Source organism: Papaver somniferum, chromosome 1, assembly GCF_003573695.1.
Source record: "Papaver somniferum cultivar HN1 chromosome 1, ASM357369v1, whole genome shotgun sequence".
In the NCBI taxonomy this organism is placed as follows: Eukaryota; Viridiplantae; Streptophyta; class Magnoliopsida; order Ranunculales; family Papaveraceae; genus Papaver; species Papaver somniferum.
The window spans coordinates 244,638,833-244,664,126 of record NC_039358.1 but is presented as its reverse complement, the minus strand read 5'-3'; the positions used below and the strand labels follow the sequence as shown (position 1 = coordinate 244,664,126).

Here is a 25,294-nt window from a genome sequence, read left to right as displayed (position 1 = left end):
GAGCTTGCATATATTTCTATTTCATTGACCATACAGGCACGGCTCTCTACTTATGTCTGCACAGGCACGGCCTTGGTTTGCTTATAAAAACCTCATAGAAACCCCCAAAAGAAAAAATAGTGAGAGCAGAGAGGGAAATGGCGAGAAATTCATCATCAGCACTACTTGGAATTTCTCGTAAGAATTTCTTCTGCTTCGATCAAAACCCTAACAATAAGTACTCAAATCTCTTCATCTTCATCTAGTTTCGGTAATATACTTGATAATCAGATGAAACCCTCGTCTTCTTTTGCTTCAACATGTGTTCCTCTCTTCTCATCCCTCTATTTATCTTCATCAGCTCGATCTTTCTGTTCTTCTTCATCATCTAGTAAGTACTAATCTTGGTTTCTTTTATTTTGTCTGATTTCATTGAATTTATTGAAAAAATTGTAAATTCTGTAAGGGTTTCAGGTGGATCTAATTTTGTCAGAACAAGGGTTTAACAGTTCTCTCAAGAAAGCGCAAGGTGAGTTAAGACCACCCTTACTTTTAAGGGGTGGCTAATTTACTTTAAAGATTGTCTTTGTTGATTGTAAATATTGAATTTGTTGAAATTCTTATGGCTGTAGATGACAACTTCCCAGCAATATTCTACTTCACTGCTGTCTAGTGTCCTCCGTGTAAGTTTTGATCTTATAAATCTTGGTGTTGGTTGACAATTGATTATTAATTCAAATTCAACCCAACCCAATGTCTATTTAAAGATTTCAGCACATATAAAACAAGTACTATGTCACCAGTGGAATCAGCCTTTTGCTTGCTTGTAGTTAGAGTTATTGAGAGCTAAGAAGTATTTTAGAGAATTCGTTGGTGAAAGTCCAGACTTTGGTCTGTTCTTCTTCCCATTTCCTTGAACCACTATATTTCCTCAAGTTGATGTTATGATTTTCGCATTTTTAATTTTAAGCAATTGATATAAGAAGAAAACATGTAGTGAAGTAGTTTATTACCGGGTATTATGAAAATTCTGCAGAATATCCAGCTTGATTGACTCCATTACCCAAATCCAATCTACTGTGTTGTATATAAACCATAGAGATAAGCCAATCAAATCAAGAGATTCGGATTGCATATTAAAGAAGTTAGGGTTTGTTGATGGAATTCTAATTGTTTTCATAAAGATTAGATTTGATTATCTCCTTCCTTCCACAAAGTCAAAACACGAATACAAGTATAGAAAACTACTTCATATTTATTTGGTTCTGTTTTAAATGATGAGCAGTTTAAAAACATGTCCGTCTAGGTGGTCCGAGCCAATGAAGTGTAGTAGAATTGTTGACTCTACTAAGTGAATCAAATTGAGCAGTAGCTAGCTAAATCTTTATGGTTAATTTTCATTTTAATTTGATACTAAATCTTGTTTTTTTGTTAATAGTATTAGGCAAACTAATTTCTCCTGTCATTGAAAGTTTGAGCAAGAAATTTCCACACGTGACGACATTCAAAGTCGGCATTGATCAGGTAACAAGGTTTTTGAGCACATCTGAGGACGTATAGTTTTGATACTTTTTAGTTTAAGATTTGCTTAAATTTCTGTTCGATTCTTGTAGGAGGAGATCCGAAGAAACTAGAGGAACTGAATGTTATGTCTGTGGTAAAGTTACTTAACCCTGAACGCTTTTGAGATTGTTGTGAATGTTTTCATGTTCATTTTCTGGTAATAATGAATAAAGTTTTTTTGCTTTTAATGTTAAAATTGTGTCATTCCATGTTTAAGCTTGTGTATTACAAAGAGTAGGTTATTTGAAGAGACTTTAGGCTGTTACGTGAGAATGATAAGTACCTAGTTAACACTCTTTCTGGCGAAAGAGGAGTGTCGTGATCGTAACTGGTGCAATTTGTAGAGAACATGAGATGAGATACTGCACATGCAACAAGACACCTAAAATAAGTAGTGTCGTCAAGCATGTATCCTATGAAGCAAAGTCATGCATGGTAAAAAGTAAAAACACATAGTCAAGCTAAATTCATATGCTGTCATGACCTAGTAACACTCCCATATCATTCTGACTGACGCGGGTAGTGGACAGCCATGCCATGCTTATAGTTCACTTCTTAGTATCATGTGGTATTAGGACAGCCACATTAGGCTTATAATACTGCCCCTTGCATATCGAGGTGTAACATGACCTTGTTCAGATGAAATCCTACCTTGTCTGCTTGTTGCTCTGCAAATATTAGCTTCACCTACATGACATGGAGATGTTAAAGACTAAAGAAAATAGGTGAAGTAGTTGTTTGATGGCACTACTTGTTGAAGCCTTGAAGGTGTCTGAAATGCGTGTTAAGTGATTCGCTTCTTATCCTGTATAAATAGCTAGTTCTTGTACTTGCCCCAGTTTCTAGTTTGAATAAGAAATGTTCTGCCTCATCTTACATTCTATTTACCTTTATAAGTTTAGTTAAGTTACTTTCATATAAGTAATGAGGATATATTATAGTTACAAAGTAGAGTTGATTCTGTGTTTGGTAATGTAGCATCAGAAGTCAGGTGATTCAAATGAAAGCAAACTAATGGCAAAGTCCTGGCCTAAATCAGCTGGTAGTGAAGTTTCCCCTGTAAGAAACAAGTTGCCTGCCAGTTGATCTCATCAATCAAGATACTTAGACATTTGGCTTAGGGGACCGGTTCTGGTAGGGCTATGTGAACCAATAGCCTTGTAGATATGGCATCACAGTGCTCCCTAGGGAAAAGGGTACCTTATAGCTCCAAGTAGAAGAGGTGGCATGGTCTCGTATCACTTGTCGAGGTCTGTACATTTTAGGTTGGTGAAACTACAATTGAAACCTTATAATATATGCTTGATTGAGTTTATCTCATCTCTGGTCCCCAGAATTTTGTAACACTTGCAGTGATGGATGAAGTGCTGACAAAGGTTTATTCTTTCTTGTTCTTGTTTATATTTTGCAGCCAGCAATTCACTTCTTTCAAAATGGGAAAAAAGGCTTCACAGCACCAAGAACGACTAATCAGTCGTCTATCCCTTAAGTTTAAGTTGCCAAGTGATGATGTTTTGAATATGTTTAGCAAGTAATGCTGTGTTTTGTTTTAGAAACTTGAAGCTTAGTTGAGTAGAAATGGTGGTTGTAAACTAATGATTTTATTGTTTTAAACAGAACCAGTTGTGAGTTTTTATCTTGTCTGATCTGTTCTCACGCAGAAGAGTTTATTTCTTTCTTGTTGTTGTAGAAGAGAAGCATTCTCATCTGTGCTTATTTAATTTATATGTTTGTTCCATCTTTTCAGTCAATCTGTTTTTTTTCTGGATCCTAAATTACATCTAGAAAATCCCAATTAACCCCATTGAAATCCACCTAAAATTATGTCCAGTTACCAGTGGTAAATTACACAGTGTGCACAGCATTTTGACGCTGAGTTCAAAACGAATCGGTTTAGGGTGCCCCTTATCAAGATAGTGTGGTTGGCTTACTAGTGTCCAAGGACCTTTATACTTGGAAAAATCATCTTAATTGGGGATTCCGAAGGTTTTGAGGTAAGTTTAGTATTTGAAATCAATAATCTATGCATCACTGCCTGGGTTTAAGTCCTCCTGCCCAATTGTGAATCTGGTTTACATTTTAGGGCATAAGTTAGTGTGACTGAGCTAGTATCTTTGATTCTTTTCTTAGCTCAACTTTTGTCTAGGATTCATTTGAGTAAGTATTTTAGAGCTTCTGTTTTGATTGACCATCTTAGTTAGGAGTGTACTCTGTCTCTAAGTACGCTCTTGGTAGTGTGAGATGTTACAAATGAACACCAGTTTACTAAGTTTTACGGTGACGTTATAAATGAACACCAGTTTACGAAGTTCAATTGAGTAACTCTGTGAAGGATGAACTTATTTTGTCAAGGTTTTGGAAGAGCAAAACCATGGATCAGATGTGTATAATTGTGAGCTTAATTGGACGAATTGTATTTAGATTAACAGAATTAAAATTGAGCACTTGGGCCTGTGTTGGACAAAGTAAAATTGTCCGGCAAGAGTTGTACTACAATGGGTCAATCTATTTTGTTTTGAAATTGGTTTCAAGTGAAGTACAACAATGAATGGAATCACACGCGTATACTGGATGCCATTTCTAGCTAGTTTCTAATGCACCAATTCAGAAGTTACAGAGAGCAGTAGAGCTCTTCCAGCAATTTTTACCATTCTCTTCACGACAGGGTAAAAATGTGTGCTGGTGCGAAACTGATTCCTAGAGTCGGACTCTATTTTGGTCTGGGTCCGAAACGTGTACAGTTGATGGTGTCAATTGATGTTTGGTAATGACTCAATAGTGTTCAGTCAAACAGGTTTTGGACACGCATTTGTTGTTCCTCAGCAGATTGATAAGCTTTACAGGAAACAGTTAAAACAATGTCATATTAACAGACTATTGGAATCAAAAAGCAAGCACCATACCAATTCTTGAAGACAAATTTCAAAACTTGTTTGTTTAAACAACTAACATACACTACCATGGAGCTGTTGAAACAGATGTCCATTCCTGCAAGATCCTCACACTTTCTTCAATGTAGCTCATCTCTGAAAGCTTCAGGGTTTCAATTTCTTCCTCCAGGGTCTTTCAAGCAGCTTCCAACTTGTTCAACTCAGATTCCAATCCAGAAATCCAAGTATGAGTCAAAGCTGCTTTCACTTGTTTATCTTTCTTCTCTGAAGCAAACTCCTCCATCTTCAGCCTAGCAACCTTGTCTTCCTTTAAAAGTGTTCTCAAAGTATCAAATCGTCCCCACAACTTAGCACAATCATAACCCATCTGCTCCAGTTCTGATAACTGTGTACTGATCTCATCATGTACATCATCACTGGATAACTCAAGAATCTTACCCAAGTTCACCAATGTCTCTGCAAGGTTAATGAACACCAGATCCAGCCCAACTTTGATACCTTCCCGAACACCTTCACAGTAGTTATCTAAAGGCTTCAAGGGAGGATTCTGAGGCATTGCTCTGAAGAGATCATCTCTCAAACTCCTGTACTCACTGTTAAGGCAAAAAAGAGATTGATGATCACCAGGAGACATTCTCAATCTCTCAGCTGATGAAGATGAAGATAAAGAAGAACTAGTAGTAGTCTTTTTTTTTGAGAGGCTCAGTGCTGCAAGGAAGGATGGACATTTTTAATGGAGTTTTCTGGTGAGGGCTTCTCAAAAATGTAAGGTTCTTTGGTGGTTTTTCTCAGAAGAAAGAAGAGTATGCAGAGGTGTGGTGTTGAATTCAGAGAAAGAGGTTTTAAACATTTAAAGAGAGGTTGAGGATTTCCGTCTTTGGATTGTGCTGCTTTTCAGTGATGAATGAGATAGAGTTGCAGTGAAGCATTCTAAAGCAGATGAGTCTCAATATACAAACACTTGGAAACACATTACAAACCAAGTAATGACTGTTGGAGCCTTTGACGCTCAATCTCAAAAAATACGACCGCATTCACCTACACCTAGTGTTCTTTGAAAAAGAAAGCTTTAACTTCTATGCTGCCATGTACTTCTTTAATGTGGCCGCACAACTCTTCATGGGGCTGGGAATAAGGTGAAACCTGCAAAACAAAAACAGAAAACCTCCGAAGCTCAACTTAGTAAGGATCTTATGCAAAATGTACCAACTTAAACAATAAGAAATAGTCCCTCACATAATTACAACACTTCAGTCAAAATAGAACTACATATACTCCAACCTCTCGTGAGCAGCAGGACTAAACCTAAGTAAAAACAGTTGGCGGCAGGCTGTTCTCTCTCTTTATTCAGTTTATCATTCAAGTAACATATATAAACCTGCAAAAATAAATAAAAAAGATACTCATGAGGCTCTACTAAGAAAGAAATTTATGTTAAATTTGGAAGTGAAACCAAAAAAGAAGATCATACCTATGACAACCGACCTCAGCAGTAGCAAGCAAATTCCTAATTACCTGAAACAAAAACAAGAAAGAGTATCAGAAGAAACAGGAGGTAACTAAGATAATCTTGAAGTAAGAAGGTAGAGAGGGTTTTAAAAAGGGTGAAAAAAGAACTCAGAAGCTCAAGTTAGGATGGAACAGATGCAAAATATAATAAGCATATGTGTACTTGGAAATCAAACAATAAAAACTACGTCCCTCATCACATAACCCTTACGATAGGTTTTTTAGGAAGAGGAGGCTCAGATATGTCTTGAGTCATAGCACTACGGGAAAAATCATCATTGACGACACAAGATAAGAGTTGCAGTACCTCTACGACAACTCCATTTCATGCATTGTGGAACGGGGGTATTGTAGAAAGTCCAAGTTTTTCTACAATGGATGACAAGTGTTGTAAAGGGTGATGTGATTCATGGTTCGACAATAGTTTGTCAATGTTGTGATTCTCTTTCGATTTTTTTTGATAACCTAACACAACTCTTGCTTGTATTGTAGAACAATCGTGGACAACATAAGTAGCATATCGTAGAAACATATACAACAACAACTACAAGTATTATGAATAATATTTGCACAACACTTGTATGAATTGTCGAACTATCTTGGACAACACAAACTTATGTTGTAAAGTAAATGAAAACCTTTTCACAATATCTGGCTTGTATAGTTGAAAACTGAAAGACAACATCTATTAATATTGTGTATACTAGTGTCATTACACTTGCTAGAGTTGTAGAACATTCTGTCACAACATTTGTCTTGTGTAGTCATAATATCTAACACAAAATCCCTAGAGGTTGTAATATTTGAAGTAACAACATTTGTTACAAGTTGTGTGCATAAAACTATTTTGAAAAAAAAAAATCATAGCTGAAATGGAATTTCAGAAAATAATTCACTTTCACATTAACCTACCAGTGTAATACATTTACATTCATTCAAGTTAACCTGCCAGTGTTAAACACACATTCAAAAAATGGCAGTGATATAGATGTTTGGTTTCAAACCTCAGAAACCTCTCCTCAAATACATGTCCATCAGAAGTTTCAAGACTATCCCTCTCACTTCATGTTTAATTGAATCAAAATACCTAATCAGATTTTTGCATTAAAACAATAAGATCCTTGGAATCACTCTCATCAGAGCTATCATCACTCGGCTCTTCTTTCTTTTTGGCTGCAGGTGCAGGGATTTCTTTGCTACGACAGCCTCGGCAGGGCTTTCTTTGATGCCCAGATGTAGCAGCGTTTGTCCTCCGGGGAAAGCGTTGGTTCTGGGGAAAGTTTTTCAAGTTTTCTGCAAAAGGAACATAGGAGAATGATCTTAGTGAAACGCCAAATCAAATGACACCATATTTTCACTATCTCGAGGACAGACCAATACAATTATAGTTCTGATCTTTCCAAGTCAACTAGTAGATTAACCCTAATAAATCTAAAATCTGTTATTGGATTAGACTTTAAATCAATGACCCAGAAAAAATAAAGATAAACATCACTACAAAGAAGAAAAACTAGATACATAAATGTAAGGAAAGCATAACAGACCTGAAGAGCGCGGCAAACATTATCAAACTCAGGATCAAATTAGGCTTCTCCTTCACAGTGACAAGCTCAAGGACAATGCGACAAGATTGGTCTTCAGGGTTGATTATAGGCAACGCAAGAGATCCACGAACTTCATGATCAATCGCTCCAGCTAAAAATAGAACAAGACAAGCCATGGAATCAGGGACAAGTTCATTGCTCGCAGTACAGAACATGGCATCAATCCCACTTCTCTTTATCAGTCAGAGTAAACACTGTCTCCAAATTCCTTCTTACAAATCACTAGTCATCAGCACAAACCAAACCTTCCTCTACTCCATCCTTTTTTTTGTTATACCCTCCTTCAAATCTATTAGGGCTGCGGCTACGGCTGCGTCTCCTGCTTCTTGTGCCCCACCCAGTTTTCAGCGACATAGTTTATGCTGGAACGGGAGCAGCACAGCTACAAGGACAACTCAGAGATCGTCTATACAACAATCCAACAACATTTATCCAGGAAACTTATCACTAAACAATACAATGTTTTCTAACTTTTACCAAAAAAATCATCATTGACGACACAAGATAAGAGTTGACGACCCTGAACCCTGAACCCTGAACCCTGAACGTATAGGTGTCCATCTCCTCCAATATGGAGACAAAAATGGTTGCTCAAATGAAGGAAGAAGAATAGAGAATCACCTCCATTCAGCTTTTCAAAAGAACTGTCACCATATAGTTGCCAACCAATGCAATATTGATGGAAAAAGATTTCTCCCCTTATTTTTTATAAATCGTCATTGCCTCATCAAAGATAAAAAAAGAAAAGAAAAATGCATACAGTTCTACATGCACAAGTATGGTGTTGCATTCATGTTTGTCAAACATAAACAGCATAAGTTTAGTGAGTAAGAGCATTCAACTTTAAAGAAAGAAATCAATGCGAAATTAGTGAACATTAGAGTTGAATACATGCCTTCAGCTCACCTCACTGCTTTGGCATACAGCAACCGACACACAACTCTTCGGCTCAGTCTCATGGCTCCCAGTGTTTCAGCTAACAGCATTTTGATACACTGTTTTTGGCAGCATATCAACGACGGCTGAGTGACACAGCATTTCGATACACTGTTTTTGGCAGCATATCAATGCTGTGCGACAACGGCTGAGTGACAGCTGAGAGCCATTAGCTAGAGGTAGATAGATGTGTGCTGCTAGCTATGTACCTACAGAACAACAACCATGCAAAAATTAGAAAAATGAAAACCTGCTTTGACAAAACAAGACTAGTTGAGCAAAATAACAACATGGGTTTCTTTCCAGTAGCAAACAACCCTGTGAAGTGAAACCAAAGAGGAGAAGATACCGAAAATTAGTTTTATTCAAAGAGTTCAACTATGTACCTGAAACAACACAATTTCTGATCAAGAGATGGTGAAGATGAACATGACATATGCTGATTGTAGGAAAAAATAGAGAGAAACAGGGAAAGGTAAGATTAGTAATTAATACCTTCCTTGATGAGAAACTAAAACCAGCTGCTGCTCCTAGATTCAGAGAAAAGAGGAGATGAGATCTAAAGTTAGTTTCATTCAAAGAGTAGTAGTAGAAATAAAGAATTAAAACAAAAAAAAAGAACCGGCCATAAAATCAAAAAAGAAGTTGAATGAATAGATGGAGTAGTAAATGAAGGAAGATTTTGAGTGAATAACCTGAAAGAAAGGCAGTATTAAGCAAGCAAATGTTAAACTGATCATCATCATTCCAGGCAGTACCATCATCATCAACAACTATCTCTATTCTACCTGAAACAACACAAAAGACAACAAAAACAAGAGAGAGTATCAGCAGAGAAAGAAAGAAATCTTTAAGTTTGAGGAAGAAGAATGAAGGTAGAGGTGGAGGAGGAGGGGGTTTTAGTAGTCTTCTCTCCTGTTTTGTGAGTCTTGTCTTATTAGCCGGACTGAATTGGATTCTGGGATACTAGAGAGAGAGAGAGAGAGAGAGCCAGAGAGGTCAGTCAAAGTATTCTCTGCCTGATGAGTAACCGAAGCAGTGGGTATCGTGTCGTTCAGTAGGAGGAGTACGATGATAGATTTTGGGATTTCGCGTTTCCAAACCCGTGAGTGACTCTTTCTCTCTGCCTTTCAAAATAATTTCAACTTGCCCGCCAATTTTATCAACACGCGTCGGTCCAATGGGAAGGTCGATAACTCTCCGGGCCTGTTTTGCTAGTAATGTACACACTCACTGACTACTGCATTTTTTTTTCTTTTTTGATGCGAATAATGAATTTTATTAATTTGGGAATACTCCCATATCGAACGATAATTGTTTCTCAACGTGTTTAGGTGGTTGATCAAATCATGTCTGAGTTACATCATTTTTCCGGCTGTATTTAGCTAATCAGCAGACTTATTACATGTTCTAGGAATGAAATTGCATGTTCTAGTTTTGTTGTTGATATAGCCTTCTATATTCTTGAGATCAGTTTCAAAAATAATGTGCGTAAAGTTCAATGCAAGACTCCAGTTGACAGCATCAGAGAAAACCAGACATTTCGCGCTTTCCGAGTCTCTTACTCCTGCATAGCATTTTGATTTTCCTCCACACCATTTCCCTGTAAAATCAGGGATGATAAGAGCAATACCAATTAATCATGTATTATGATCAAAAGAAGCATCTCAATTAATAGTATAATATGGATGAGCCGGTGGATTCCAAGTAGGTGTTGAAGTAGTAGCTAGTGTGGTTGTATTCTGATTTACTCTATGCCTACTACTGATTTTATCCATGTAGTCGGCAAAGCTTATTGCTCTCTTGGCAGTGGCAATGGGAACTACTGGAAGTTCGAACATGGTACGCGTATATTATGGAGTCCACGAATTAACCGTGAATAATTCTGGCATGGAGAATCAATCCCACGACCTCACATTCGTTTACTAACACCTAAACCACTGGGCCAACCGTGCGCCCGTGATACCACTACAAGCTATTTAATATATATATATATATATATATATATATATATATATATACATATTTAAACTACAAATCATGATCCCCTACTTAAAATTCTTCATTTTTATTATTTAATGAATGCTGAATTTTTAAAATCGAACTCATATCTTGAAAACGAATTATACACGAGCGTATGCCGTTCCGAACTACTGTCCGAACACGAATCGTTGACCGTATTTTTGACTGAATCCGTATAATTCCCGTACTTATGTCGTCCTGAACTCCCCTCCGTACCCAGAATTGCTAACTAGGGTCCAGGTTGCTATCATAATGCGTTGCAGGTTAGGTCCATGAGAAGAGATATTAGCAGATTGATTCAGCCAAAGTTCAAAAGCCAAAGTGACATCATTTTGTACTGTGGCTAGCACTGCTGCTCCACTAGGTATTTGCATCCAGACTGCTCTTGAAAATGGACAGAAGAAGAGAATGTGCAGGAGTGATTCATCAACTTGATTGCAGAGTGGGCATAACCGATTAATATAACTACAGTTTCTTGAGAGTCGTTGTTTTGTTGGCAGAATGTCAGTCAGTACTTTCCACCAGAAGTGCTTAACTCTAGGCCAAGTATCTATGCTCCAAAATTGTTTCCAGCTTGTATTTGAGTTTTCAATCTTCTGGGATATCTGTAGATTACCAAGACTATCTTCATGTAGCTTGTTGTATGCAGACTTCATAGTGAAGTTTCCATTTTTGTAAGAATCCAAACAAATTTATCCTCCACAACACTAGGAATTCTCATATTGCTTATTAGATTTGTTGTATCTGAATCGAACAAGTGATTTAAGAATGGTATGTTCCACTACCTGCTATTCTGAATAAACTGACTACTGCACTTGTTTGGTTTATTGAAAAACGTAGGGATATCTACGTCATGTGCCCAACATTGTGGGGGCGGGTACCGAAAACTCAATAGGAACAGTACAATAATTCATTTAAAACAACCTGGTCAAGTTGGGGTATACCCAAAAGCCAGATCATTATGAAGTAAAATACAACACCCCTTAACCATTTATTATTAAAATGACTAATATATTTTGTTTAATTAACACCAAAAAATTTGATTAGGTTAATTAATTGAGTTTAGATTAATTGATTGAGTAGATTAGAACATTCAAAAATTATGAAGATAAGTTATAAAATTTTGTTTTGATTGAACTTATGTGGGAAGATTTTTGATGAAAAAAAATTGTTTTGAGAATATCTTTTGCAACGAAAATGAAAGCACACTACCAAAAAACTTCTAAAAAGGGGATTGCAAAGCCGTTGAATGAAATCATACTCAAAATTAAAGAAGAAATCAACACTTTCAGTTCTGAAAGTATGAAAAGTCGGCAAGGTCGACAAATTAAGAAAATAACGACTAAATAACGATGCCGACTTTATTATTTTTGACACAGTAGTCGGCAGGGTCAATAACTATAATTTATGCCGACTAAACAATAGTCGGTAGGCTCGTATTCAAATACCATGTCGGCTTATAACAAAACGGAACACAGGAACTACAAATGATTTCCCAAACAATTAGTCGGCAAGGTCTATAATCCATACAGTGCCGACTAATACGCAGTCGACGAGGTGGTATTCAAATACCATGTCGACTTTATAACTATATGGACTCAGGAAACACAAACATTTTCAAAGCATTAGTCGGCAGGGTAAAATTTTCAAAACCAACGACTGTTTAAAAACACATTTAGTCATCATGGTATTAAGGTTGAATATCGTGTCGACCCTATAAATGGTATTTCCAGATATGAAAAGCTGGCATGGTATTCAACCTAGGAAGACAACGACTACATCTAAACATGAAAAGTAGGCAAGGTTGTTGAACAAACACCTTGCCGGCGTCCCAACTGCAGATTCACAAATTCGGTTTTTCTAACATAATTTGATATGCAAACATAAAATTGAAGTATTAGATAGAGTTTTAAAGAATTAACCAACCAAGAAAAATTCTAATCGACGATTTTTTTCCATCTAAAAACGATAAAATATAGAGAAGAAAATAGGAATCATTGACTGATGAAGAAGAAGTAGGAAAGGAGTAAGGTTTGGATATAAAACCAAAAAGGGGTAGTTTCGGTTATTATTAATGGAAAGGTAATTAGGTAACTTCATACACATTAGACACATATTAACTCACTATTATGGTTGGAAATAAAATGGGTATACCCCATATAATCTGGGTATACCCCAATTTTTCCAAGTAAAACAATGTGTGTATGGTTTATTGGATATTTTTCCTAGCATTTTTAGGGAGCACTTGAAAAGAATTAAGGGTCACTTTTTTATACTCTTCCATTGAAGATGGCTAAGGGATGTCTTAAAAATAGAAATCGTCTATGTTATCTTTTATCTTTATACTAAATCTAAACATATATCATTTATTTTCTATAATCATAACATTCCTCTTCTCCTTATTTGTTCTACCGATTGAAAAAAAATATCCATCGTTTTAATTTTGATTGAACCAAATATCGTCGATCAAACAAATTTAAGGTTTAATTGTTTAAAATTAAAACCCAAAATTCATTAACCTTAAAGTTGAAACTTAAAACATAAAAAAAAAAAAAATCGAGTTAAATAAACAAAATGAATAGATGATAGTAGTTGTGATCCAAAATTAGGATTTGATTGCTTGAAATCAAAATATTGATCCGAAATTTTTCTAGGATTTGTTTAATGCGCTCATAAGAGGAATCCTGAGAATGGACACGTCATGAATACTGTACATGTACAAGTATGGCAAGATGAATTGGATGACAACCTCATAACCCTCGAGACCCGATTTTCCTAAAGGGCATCTATTGACATTAATTTTCAACCATCCATATAAAGGAGGTTGCCAACTAACCTCCATAATTTTTGGTGCCTTATCAACCTTCTGTATCAAAGAATCTGTAACTCTTTAAGAAAGTTTCGTATAAGACCTTTCAATACTTTACTTATAAGTAGCTTGAATTTTGACTGCAGTTAACCACGACCACCCAAAGAAGATTTTTAAATTATGTACTACAGTTAACAATAAGGATGGTTGTTAGTTGGAATGGATACTTTTGTATGGGGATGTTTCATACTGACGCGTATCAAGATTAAGATTTGCTTTCTGTGTTGATTGGGGTAGATATGTTGTTGATAGTGATACAAGTTTCTCTATTGGGTACAATAGGCTTGGCCATGCTACTTGAATAGCAATATTGGTGTTTTAGAGTACCGACGATGAGATTGCGCTACCGGTGCAATCTTGTTGAAGTGAAGTTAAATTAAGCACCAACACCTTATGAACTTTTTCGATTACTAGACTTAAAGTTTTTCTTTTGTTTATCTTTATGTCAGTGTAGTTTATATTATTTTTTTTCCTTTCTTTTTTATTTGTGCACTTATTATTTACTTTCTGCTATTTTTTTGTGCATGAATTAAAATCTCTTATTCGTATCGTTTTTTTTTCTTAAAATGGATTGATTGTTGATAAGAATTACCCGTTGGACGACTTATGGATATGATATATAGATAAGGGTATAACCACTATCTTAAACAAGTTTGTTAATTTCCTTTCCTAAATTAAACAAACATACATATACATGTATTGTTGGAATCTAAAAAGAGACAACAAGGAAACAATGAAGCGAAAATATTATGAGGAAATTAAGAGTATTAATTCTACTACCTTTCGAATTCAGTTTAGATAGTTTTTTTGCTATAACGTGACTATAGGGACAGCCGTATCAAATTTAAGGGGACCTAAGCGAAATACCAAAAAATGACCAACTACAAATTATTTTCCTAATATTTCATGCAATATAAAAAATAAAAAAGGTGATATACATCATAATACATTAGAACATGCAAACAAAAACAACTATATATATCTCTCCCACTTTTAATGAGATCAAGGAAAATTGAGACCTTTCCCAATTTGGAAACATGGAACTAAATTCGGCCGTTAGATCTCCTGACTATAAAATTCGGCCGTTGGATGTTAGGATTTCACGTGTAAACTATTGATTGCACCCACTGGATCGTCTGGATTTCAACATTTTGATGTGATTAAGGCCGTTCAGATGAAAAAAGTCAGGTTCAGTAAGATATCTATTTCGAGAGTTTCATTTAATGTAACTATAACTTTCAAGGACTTAACTTGGAAAAATATATAAAACCAAACTAAGAGAGGTCACCTGTGAAGTCGAAATAAACTTAACAGTAGCTTATCTAATTCAGTAAGTAAATTTATTGGTAAGCTTAACAATATTGATTGATTTTATGTGGTAATTGAACATTTGATTTTATGTGGTAATTGAACATTTTTCTTTGGTAATTTTCGGTTTCGTGAATACAAAATTAAAATTATGGAAAATATTATATGAATGTATGATGCTAAGGTTGAATTGTATACGGCAGTGTAATTGAATTGTAGTTGAGCTTAAATTTATGATATTTATATTCAATTTATATATGAAATTCTATGAGAATTTGGGGATTAGGGATGAAAACCTAGATTTGTAATAATTTGTAACACCCAGTGTTTTTAGCATGGCGCATGCTAAAAGATGCGTCGTGGCCTGAGAAGAAACTTTGTTTGCATAATAAGATGCATTTGGCCAGGGGACATATTTGGTGCTAAGTAAGGCACATCGCGTAGTCATATTGGCTAAGGCCAATATGTCAATAGTTGGAAGTCACATTGGCCAAGAGCCAATCTCGCATCAAATGGTGCATTAGGCCAGTTGGGTAGATGGCCCTAGTAATGTACAACCATCACGGCTGGACATTGGAGTGGCTTATGGGCCAAAGACGGAAGTACAACCATCATGGCCCTTCACAGGACCTGGCTCAGGAAATGATCAGCCGTCATGGACAGACATTAGAACTGACCTGTGAGCCATAATTGAATATACAACCATCACGTACGTACATCACAGTTGGCCAGAGTGGTAAGGTGCAGCTATCACGGCCTGAGAGTTGATGAATGATTTTTTCTCCTCCAATCAAAGTTGTAAAAATGTCTTCTAAACATATATAGGGAAGGACAGTCGGTTGAAGGTACATAAGCGGGTCATGTACCAAGTAAGCTTCATAACTTAGTCGGAAGAGTATAAATGATGCTTAGGCCTCATTTATAGATGCATATCCTTACCAATTGATCATTTTAAGCATGGGCATCACTATGCCATGCCGCGGACTAAGTATTCATCAATTGGAAGCATTTAGACGGAACAGCCTATATGGACAAGGCCATTTACCATTATTGCTTGGCCACGACAATGCAAACGAGTTGGTTTAAGTTTCCTGTCCCTTCGAGGATAAATTACGGTCTGTGCTTGATCCATTTAGAGTAGGGAAGGGTATGTAGGCAGCCTCAATGAGTTGCAGCATTGCCGGTCTAGCACGTTGTCGCTCATATCATCTAATTGAGGAATGATTGCGACATACTGGCCTCTCATATCATCTGGCTCGGTAGCTCGACGCAAGATATGATTGTGGCCATACTTGATGAGGCTAGTTGCATTCCACTCCTTGGATGCTCATACTTCCTATCAAGTCGTTTGACTTAGGCATGTACCAATGGCGCATTGGGTATGGCCTAGAAAGTAAGCTAGATCGATATGCAAGTTAGCGGAGCTAGCATAAGCCTAAGGGAGATGGAATTAGGCCGTCAATGGACTATGTGCAAGTCCAAGCATGCCTTATGCCTGGACAGCACTCGGAAGCCAGTGATGCATGCAAGATGCATCGGCCATAGCCTCTATGGCTTTGGATCCTTCGCGGAACAAGGGTAAGTTGGAACGGTGTGGAAGCTAAGTTAGCTGCATCATGCTCCACGAGCATGCTTGCAAGGGCGAATGGACGTGCATTTTCCTAGCTTTAAGGCCTGGATCGTAGCTTCATCATGGCGCATCAACAAAGTTATGGCCTGCGGGGCAACGCGCCAAAGACGTAATTTTCCAATCCGTCACAGTTGGTATCAGAGAAAGTTCCGAGAGAACTCTATGGACTTGTGCGGAGTTGACTCGTCAAACGAGCACGGTTTCCTTCTAAAGAAAATAGAGTTGGAGAGTAGGCCAACTTTTGCGCGGAAAGGGTTTGTAACTGCTATGTCAGTTACTATGCGAATTGAGTTGAGCTTGTTTAAGTATTGTGAGTTTGCCTGGCCTAAGTGGCACCCCACTTACGAGTGGATATCCGGAAGACCGTCTGGGGACGGTGGGTAGACAATGGGACTGATCATCCCCACACGTTGGCACTGGCGAAGGGTGTGCGTTGCCAGGCCCGGCTAGCATCCCACTTACAAGTGGAAACTTGGATGACCTTCAGGGATGGTGGGCAACTGGAAACTGTTCCACACAGTACTGTGCTAAAACCTTGTCATTTCGATGACACCTTTTAACTTGTGAACCTTAGGGATTCCTGGGTGGTAGTATGGGTTGCCATCTAGGATACCTGGTCGAGATATCCTCGTGGCACTGGCCAATTGCGATTCTTGGTATTGTGGTGGGCACTTTTGGATTCCTGGGCAGACGGTATGGGACGGTTGCTTAGAAGGTCTAAATTGTTGTTCACGATAACTTGAAGAAACCCGTGATTTCTGAACATCTGGTATGGGACTTTTGCTCAGGAAATCCAAATCGAAGAGTTTGTCCACAATAGTTTTTGTTTTGAATTTCGGGGACGAAATTCTTTAAAGGGGTGAATAATGTAACACCCAGTGTTTTTAGCATGGGCATGCTAAAAGATGCGTCGTGGCTTGAGATGAAGCTTCATCCAAAGCTTCTTTTGCATAGTAAGATGCATTTGGCCAGGGGCCATATTTGGTGCCAAGTAAGGCACATCGTGTAGGCATATTGGTTAAGGCAAATATGGCAACAGTTGGAAGTCATATTGGCCAAGAGACAATCTTGGATCAAATGGTGCATTATGCCAGCTGGGTAGATGGCCCTGGTAATGTACAACCATCACGGCTGGACATTGGAGTAGCCTATGGGCCAAAGACGGAAGTACAGCCATCACGGCCCTTCACGGGACCTGGCTCAGGAAATGATCAGTCGTCATGGCCGGACATTAGAACTGACCTGTGAGCCAGAATTGAATGTACAACCATCACGGCCGTACATCACAGTTTTCCAGGGTGGTAAGGTGCATCCATCACGGCCTGGGGAGTTGATGAATGATTTTGGCACCCCCAATCAAAGTTGTAAAAATGTCTTCTAAACATATATAGGGAGGGGTAGTCGGTTGAAGGTACATATGCGGGCCATGTACCAAGTAAGCTTCATAGATTAGTCGGAAGAGTATAAATGATGCTTATGCCTCATTTATAGATGCATAGCTTTACCAATGGTGCGTGTTAAGCATGGGCATCACTATGCCATGCCGCAGACCAAGTATTCATCACTTGGAAGCATTTTGACGGAACGACCTATACGGACTAGGCCATTTACCATTATTGCTTGGCCAAGGCCATGCAAACGAGTTGGTTTAAGTTTCCTGTCCCTTCGAGGATGAACTACGGTATGTGCTTGATCCCTTTAGAGTAGGAAAGGGTACGTAGGCAGCCACAATGAGTTGCAGCATTGCCGTTCCAGCACGTTGTCGCTCATATCATCTAATTGAGGGATGACTGCGACATACTGGCCTCTCATATCATCTGGCTCGGTAGCTCGATGCAAGAGATGATTGTGGCCATACTTGATGAGGCTAGTTGCATTCCATTCCTTGGATGCTCATACTTCCTATCAAGCCGTTTGACTTAGGCATGTATCAATGGCGCATTAGGCATGGCCTAGAAAGTTAGCTAGATCGATATGAAAGTTAACGGAGCTTGCATAAGCCTAAGGGAGATGGAATTATGCCGTCAATGGCATTTGTGCAAGTCCAAGCATGCCTTATGCCTGTACAGCACTCGGAAGCCAGTGATGCGTGCAAGATGCATCGACCATAGCCTCTATGGCTTTGAACTTTTCGCAGAACAAGGGTAAGTTGGAACAGTGTGGAAGCTAAGTTAGCTGCATCATGATCCACGGGCATGCTTGTAAGGGCGAATGGACGTGCATTTGCCTAGCTTTAAGGCCCGTATCATGGCGCATCGGGAAAGTTACTGCCTGCGGGGCAACGCGCCAAAGGCGTAATTTTTCGTTCCGTCACATAATTCGTGATCATGTTAACTGCTCCGCATTTACGAGACTCAGTTCTGCATCTAACACATTTTCGTGATATTGTTAGGTTAAAAGATTATTAGTTTAATGGTATAGAAGGTTATCATAACAAAGAATTGGGACTTAATTGAAGGTAGAATATTATGGATGTATCAACTTTCCAAGGTGAAGAACTATATTCTTATTTACAATGGCTTTGTATGTAGATGTCTTTATGCTTTTGTATGCTCTTTCAGTTAGTAAGATTTTCATATGTTATATGCGACTAAAAGCATGAACACAACTTTAACAGTTAGAAGCTAAGCTTGAAAGGCCCCTTATATTTTGGACGATATATGATTCTACCCAGGCAAAACGAAATGCAATAGTGGACTTCTTAAATCAACAACCCAAGCCAGCATAGCTCTGATAGGATCCGGAGATGCCTATTTATATGTAATACCGCAATCGCACGGCGTCTACAATGTAGACAACGACAAGTACGGGTCGTTCCCAAGAGGAGCGGTGGAAATACTGTAATCAATATTCTCAATCAATTAACCAGAGATGTTGTTTTTGGATTTTTGAAAGAATAATAACAGAAAATCAAACTAAACGAATAAATATAAATGAGATGGGAGAGGAAGAGAGTCAACAACCAGGGTTCTCAGGTATCCACCATTATTTATATTCGGTACTGAAAAGAATTCATAATTCTAAATAAGCGTCTATATCTTTGTTCTATTGCAACATCTATTATCGGTATATTTTCTCTAATATAACTTGCATCTCCTAAGTATAACCCATTAAAGTCTCCCAAGCATGGCCTATCAAATTATAATAGCAAGCAAATTATCAAAACTATGTATTTATAGATTTGCGATTATTATTTTGCGTCGTCTAAGCATAACCCATCAAATGATTTAACCTAAGCATTGATTATTAAATACTATAACAAATAAAATTGCAAAACTAGATATTTAGGCACTTAGGCTATTGTATTGTACAAAGTCGATGAAGCAACAACAACTCTTCTATATAAAATCAGTAGAGCGCAAATATAGAATTTGTTCGATCGGTTCATAATTGCCTAAAACCAAATATTATCAATTTAATCATGGTCTATTGCTAAAAATGGTTTCTACCGAAGAACCCTAACTACAAAGAAATTTAGCAACACATAATTATGAGTTGCTTAAAACCCATCAAAAATAATAGCAAAAGAAAAATGATTAAACTAGTATCGTGTCTTTGTTGTCTCTTGTTCGTCAGCTCTTCAAACACCTCCGCGCCCGCCAACCCTCTGCCTCTCTGTCTGTCACCAACAGAGAAAAGCCAAGCCAATAATACCCTAATCCGGCCTCCACTCTCTTTTCCAGTCTTTGTAGGTTTATATGTGCTGCGACAAGTTCGATCTGGACATAAACAGTAGTTGCCAAGGCCCAGCCCAAATTCTAACACCAAATGCCATTTGCCAATTCGACCACTTGGTTTCCGTCTCCTGTCTGTGTAAATGCTACCTGACTTACTCCGTACGCGTCCTTCATGACTTCCTTGAATGACAGGACCACTCGAGCCAAACCCCTCATACGAATTCAGTTAAACCAACTCGTCAAGCCAATAGTTCCATTTCCCTGCAGCACCAAAGTCCCGAGCACCACCACCGTTTGCAATTGATTTCAGGTATCAAACACCAGCGAACCAGGCAGGCAGGCTATCTTCTGAAGCATCTTGCCATGTAAACACCGGCGACTTCTCTCCATTCAATCAAACAACCTCACATATAATACCAACATGTTGAATCTACCACCATTGGGTACATAATTCAAACAATCAATAACCCATCTTGCATTCGATCAAACACCCACGTCGAACCATCCATTCTCCCATTACATCCACCAGAGCTGTTGTTGGAAAAGGACCTGAACTCCACCGGCATGCCGATAATGACAACGGCACAAATCACCTTGTTGTAGTTAAAGAACGTATCCACTCTCCCCATCTGTGTTAACTGGTGACTGACCAAAGGAAATGAACGTTTCCACTCTTCACTAATGCTTCTGTGGTCCACAGCCAGACACATTATCTTTAGGTGTATAAGCACGTCCAAGTACAGAATGCAAAATTAATGTTAAGCCCATTTTGTTTCAGCACATAGGATCCACTAATTTCTTGGATGCTAGTGGAACGCACGATCTTAGGCAAAGGAAAACATTTCTTTGTCGTCTTTATTCTCTGTCTGCGAAATGACTTTCATGGTGCTGATATATGGAATTTGGTCATTTTTGTCGCAAACGCTATTTAGCTTTCTTTTTCCAGCAATCGAATTTACTTGTATTTTCTACAAAAGCATTAAAATGGAGTTGTTATCCAAAATATCAAGTCCTAGCTAATATAAATATGGGTATAAAATGTAGCATTTACGTGCTTATCAAGCTCTGAAACTCATCCTACACTAATTGATGCACTCTAACAACTTAAGGGTCAGGATTCTACGGTTCATTCTTCCCTTTGGATTTTATTTTCCTTTTGTTGACCAATGTTTATGTATGTCTTTCCTTACAAAATAACCTATCATCTTACAAATTCCTATAGAAAGTTGTCTAGCCGTCTCCCAGCTCCGCCTTTCTTAAACCTGTGTATCAATTGTTTATTATAATAGAGAACAAATATTTTTCCTTTTTTCTGTGTAATAGTTCATGCCATGATCATCCATTCTACCAAATTTGTGATGTCAAAATGTTGTGGACTCATGGCTAATTCCTTTTTTCTTTTTCACTCGGAAAGACATAACATAGAGTTTCCATCATTCATCATTTTATATGTTTCAAACAAATTGACTATATAAGTTCATTGTTGTGATTGTGAATATCTATTGGTGAATTTGTAATTGATGTTTTCTCTGCAAGATTATCAGAGCTTTTGTTAGGACATATTGATATGGAATGTGACAGCTACACTAATAACAAAAGCTCTAATAATCTTGAATGTTATTGTATAATAGTATATATGTTTTCTCTGCACGTGCACTCCACTCGTGTAAAAGTAATATGTCTAGATGTTATTGTATAATATCTAACATAACAATATATGATTTTTTATTTTTTTTGTAATATGTGATACCACATGTATCATGTATGATGAAAAACTGCAAATTTTATCAAATCTTTGACACCGAACAATCTATAAAATCCACTCCTCTCTAAAAATTATACATGCACTTTGTAATATATCACTCTTTCTTCCTTTAGAAGTTTGAGCATCCCCTTGTTGATTCTATTGTTGCACAAAATAAATTTTCCCCCAATTTCAATATTTTTTTTCTCCTAAGTTCACAAGTTGGTACCAAATCAATACTTCTTAGTTATTATAGTTCTAAATTTATAATTTAGGCGTTGACGGCCAAAATACTTACAGGTATATATGCTTGAGTTAAAAATTTATCCTCCACGAAATACTTACAGGTATATATTCGAGATAAAATGCTTGAGAGTGGATAGAAATAGCAAGTTTACATTGATATTCGTGGAAAAGTGAATAGAAATAGCAATACTGATACGCTTACACTGATATTCGTGGTAGAGTGAATAGAAATAGCAAGTTTACACTGGTATCAACATTTTATCTCAAGCATATCAGTATTGATAGAAGTTGTACTTCTCTATCGGCAGTGACAAGGATTTTCACATTTCAATGATGAAGGAAGGATCAAGAAAAGATAAAGAAGTGAGATTTGATGAAACTGTAAGGATCCTCAAGCTCGTCAACGCTATTAGACCAGTCAAGAGACGATTTAGCCGTTAATGACTCGATTAGTTAATATATATTTTAATTAATAAGATTTAGTATAACAATGATCTAGATAAGGAACTAGTACCGTTGAATAGATCTCGAAAAATTATGCGAAATTGACTACTCGAACGTGTCAATCGGGTACCGGACAAAGAAGATATCACTCCATTAGTACAAAGGGGAAGATCGTCATTTCTTGGATAAACACTTTTAATGCAACTTAGACACGTTGTGGCTTCCTTATCAAAGAAAGTGGGTTTCCTAGTAATTATCTTTAGTCTTATCTTCACCGGTCGAGAAGATAAGTCTTCTTTCCTTTCATTCTTCTTTCTTATTCTATTTTCTTCTTCTTCTTCTTCTTCTTCTTCTTCTTCTTTCTTCTTCTATGTTTCCCTTCTTCTTCTCTCTGTCGACGTTCTTATCGAAGAATTGAGCATGCTTTGATATGAGTGATTCGTAGAAGTTTGTTAACTTGTTGAATCAAAGGGGTAAGTGATGAATTGTGGTTGATTAAACCGGGAGAAGAGAATTGATGTTACTTTGTAAGTTGAATTTAGGGTTTCTTTGTGGAAGAAGTAGATGAATCAGAGAAAATAGGAGATGGGTTTGATCGATTGAAGGCTGCGGTGAACTCAAATAAAGAGAAAGATGTTTTGTTAGGTGATTCTGTGAGAATTAGGGTTTGTAAAGCAAAGTCAGGGAATATGAAATTCAGAAGAAGGATTAAAAGGTGAAATTGGGAGTTTAAGGGTAGTATTAGAGATGGGTATGATTAAATATGAGAGGTTAGAGTTGTGTTTGAACTCTAATTGGAAAACAGAGGATTGAGAACTAATTGTAGGGTTTCTGTGAATCAGTGTAGCTGATGAAGAATGTTGGGTGTTGATTGAGAAGAATTGGGTATTCAATTTGGGGTTTGGTTACAGAGAAGACAATAAAAGAATTGAAGAGTTAGGATTTCAAGAGATTGTTCAGTAGAGTTTCAAAATAAGAAACTATTGATGGTGTTGAGATTTATTGAACTCATGAAGATGAGGAAAAGAAATTAGTGGAGAACTGGATGGTGCTTGAGTAAATCGGTTTGAGGTAATTGTTCTTTCTATGAATTTTGTTTAGTTATGCAGTTTTGTTGTTGAATTTACGGATTTATCTATAGATAATGAAATGAAATGGATTTGGTGAGTAAGAAATGGAATTACGAATGTTTAGGGTGTATCTTGAATTACACAGAATAAGATGTTGCAGGGATTAAATTGTGTTTTAGAATTGTTATTGAGATGAGTGGCAGGGAAGAAGATTTAGTGTTTGAAGTGAAGAACTTGTATGTAATGCTGGTTTCATTATACTTAACTGTTAATGTTGAGATTCACAACTATTGGAGTTCCAGTTGTTAGAGTTTGAACTGAGGTTGATGTGGGTATGGTGAAAGAATCTGATGGTGTTGATATTACAGGGGAGGAGATGTGTTTTAGTGGTGATTGTGTTGAACTGAACTCAGGTTGTATGAGATGTTATATGACTGAAGTTTTAGAAAGAGAGTTAGACGAATGTGTTGAGATGATCTAGTATTGCTTAAGAGGTGCGATTGCAGGTAAACTTAGTTTGCACTTGTTATTGGAATTCAAGTTCGTTTAAAAATGAATGTATAACTTTAGTATGGTAGAATTGAAATGGTTATGAAGTAGATTTGAAATGAAGTCTGTAATTTGAGTTTAGGCTTGTAAGAATCCCAGTCAGTCTAGCTGACTTTCCTGACTCAGACCATCTAACTGAGTCGAGTTAACCTTGTAACCTAAGTTGAATCGGTTTGACTCAGACTTGACCTTTTGACCAGGACCTTGACTTGACTTGGACGTTGACTGTTAGTTGACCTGCGAGCGTCAATTTGACCGTTAGTTGACCCAAAAGGACCAGGCCTTAGTAAGGAGATGGTTTTTTGGGCTTGGGCTTATAGTTAGTTTCTATTTTGATGTGTTGGACCATTGTGGTCTGAATCAACCTTTGGATTCTTCTGTAAAGTTGTAAATAGTCATAAGATTTAGCTAATGGACATAGTCATAAGATTTAGCTAATGGACTGTATGACCAACCTAATTGAATTAGTTAGTTATGCTAAAGATAGAGAATGATAATGTGTAAAGTCATAAATGGGCCTATAACCATTAGATAAACGTGTATGATTCTTTTGTGAGCCATTTTGGCTAGATTCTTAAACTTCTTGTGTGATTAACAGTTAGTTTGTATTAATAACGACCGATTGAAAGGATGAGCCAGTGGATCATGGATCTCGAGGTAGGCGTGGCTTGTCATCAAAAGAGGTGGGAATCTATATTTAACTCTTTTGTGATTATTGTTGTTTTCTTTTACCAATGTTTATGTTTAACAAATTCATGCATTGTCTGGTTGTGCTTTCCCTGCATTTTTTAACTTTGATTTTCGAAAGTTCTATTATCTCTTTTAATCTTTCCGTTGCTTGGAAAGGAATTGTAATGCTTTGTTTGTCTCTATGAATTGATTGGGAAATGAGAATTTCCATATGCGGTATATAGGATAACACTCCTTCATTTATATCTACATAAATTCGAGCTTTTATGCAATCACTAGGTGCGGGGCGAGTCACCATATAACTATCTAGGTGCTGGACGAGTCACCGTATTATATATTGTTTTGAAGGAGTTAGTTTCATATACATGATTGTTTACCTCTGTGAAATTGGTAGTGTTTTAGTGTTTAGGGGAAACATAAATTGTTATCAAATCATTTCCAATGGTTACTTGAAAGTTAAATGTTATTCCTACTGGGCACCCCTTTTAGGGATGATGTGCTCACCCATTCCCACTTTCAGTTTCAGAGACAGATCAGAGTTGCGCAGCGAAAGCTACGAGGAG

The 25,294-nt window shown here is 37.3% G+C and overlaps 1 protein-coding gene and 1 long non-coding RNA gene across 5 annotated transcripts; both read left to right on the top strand.

Moving 5' to 3' along the window:
• Positions 1–104: 104 nt before the first annotated feature.
• On the top strand, positions 105–3,280 carry LOC113323148 (thioredoxin O2, mitochondrial-like). 4 transcript variants are annotated; one of them, XR_003347459.1, is made up of 6 exons: positions 105–370; positions 454–508; positions 612–662; positions 1,418–1,503; positions 1,593–1,636; positions 2,954–3,280. XR_003347459.1 is itself a non-coding variant. In XM_026571417.1 (5 exons), exons 1-4 carry the CDS (start codon positions 271–273, stop codon positions 1,611–1,613), a joined length of 270 nt encoding a protein of 89 aa, XP_026427202.1. In that variant the 5' UTR covers positions 105–270; the 3' UTR covers positions 1,614–1,636; positions 2,954–3,280. The 4 variants fall into 4 exon arrangements, 1 of the variants encoding a protein (XP_026427202.1); XR_003347460.1 differs by having other exon boundaries at positions 446–508; XR_003347461.1 differs by lacking the exon at positions 612–662.
• A 19,406-nt stretch (positions 3,281–22,686) lies between these two features.
• Positions 22,687–25,294, top strand: LOC113323142. Its single transcript, XR_003347458.1, has 3 exons — positions 22,687–23,998; positions 24,640–24,724; positions 25,252–25,294. It is a non-coding gene; the product is annotated as an uncharacterized LOC113323142 (long non-coding RNA).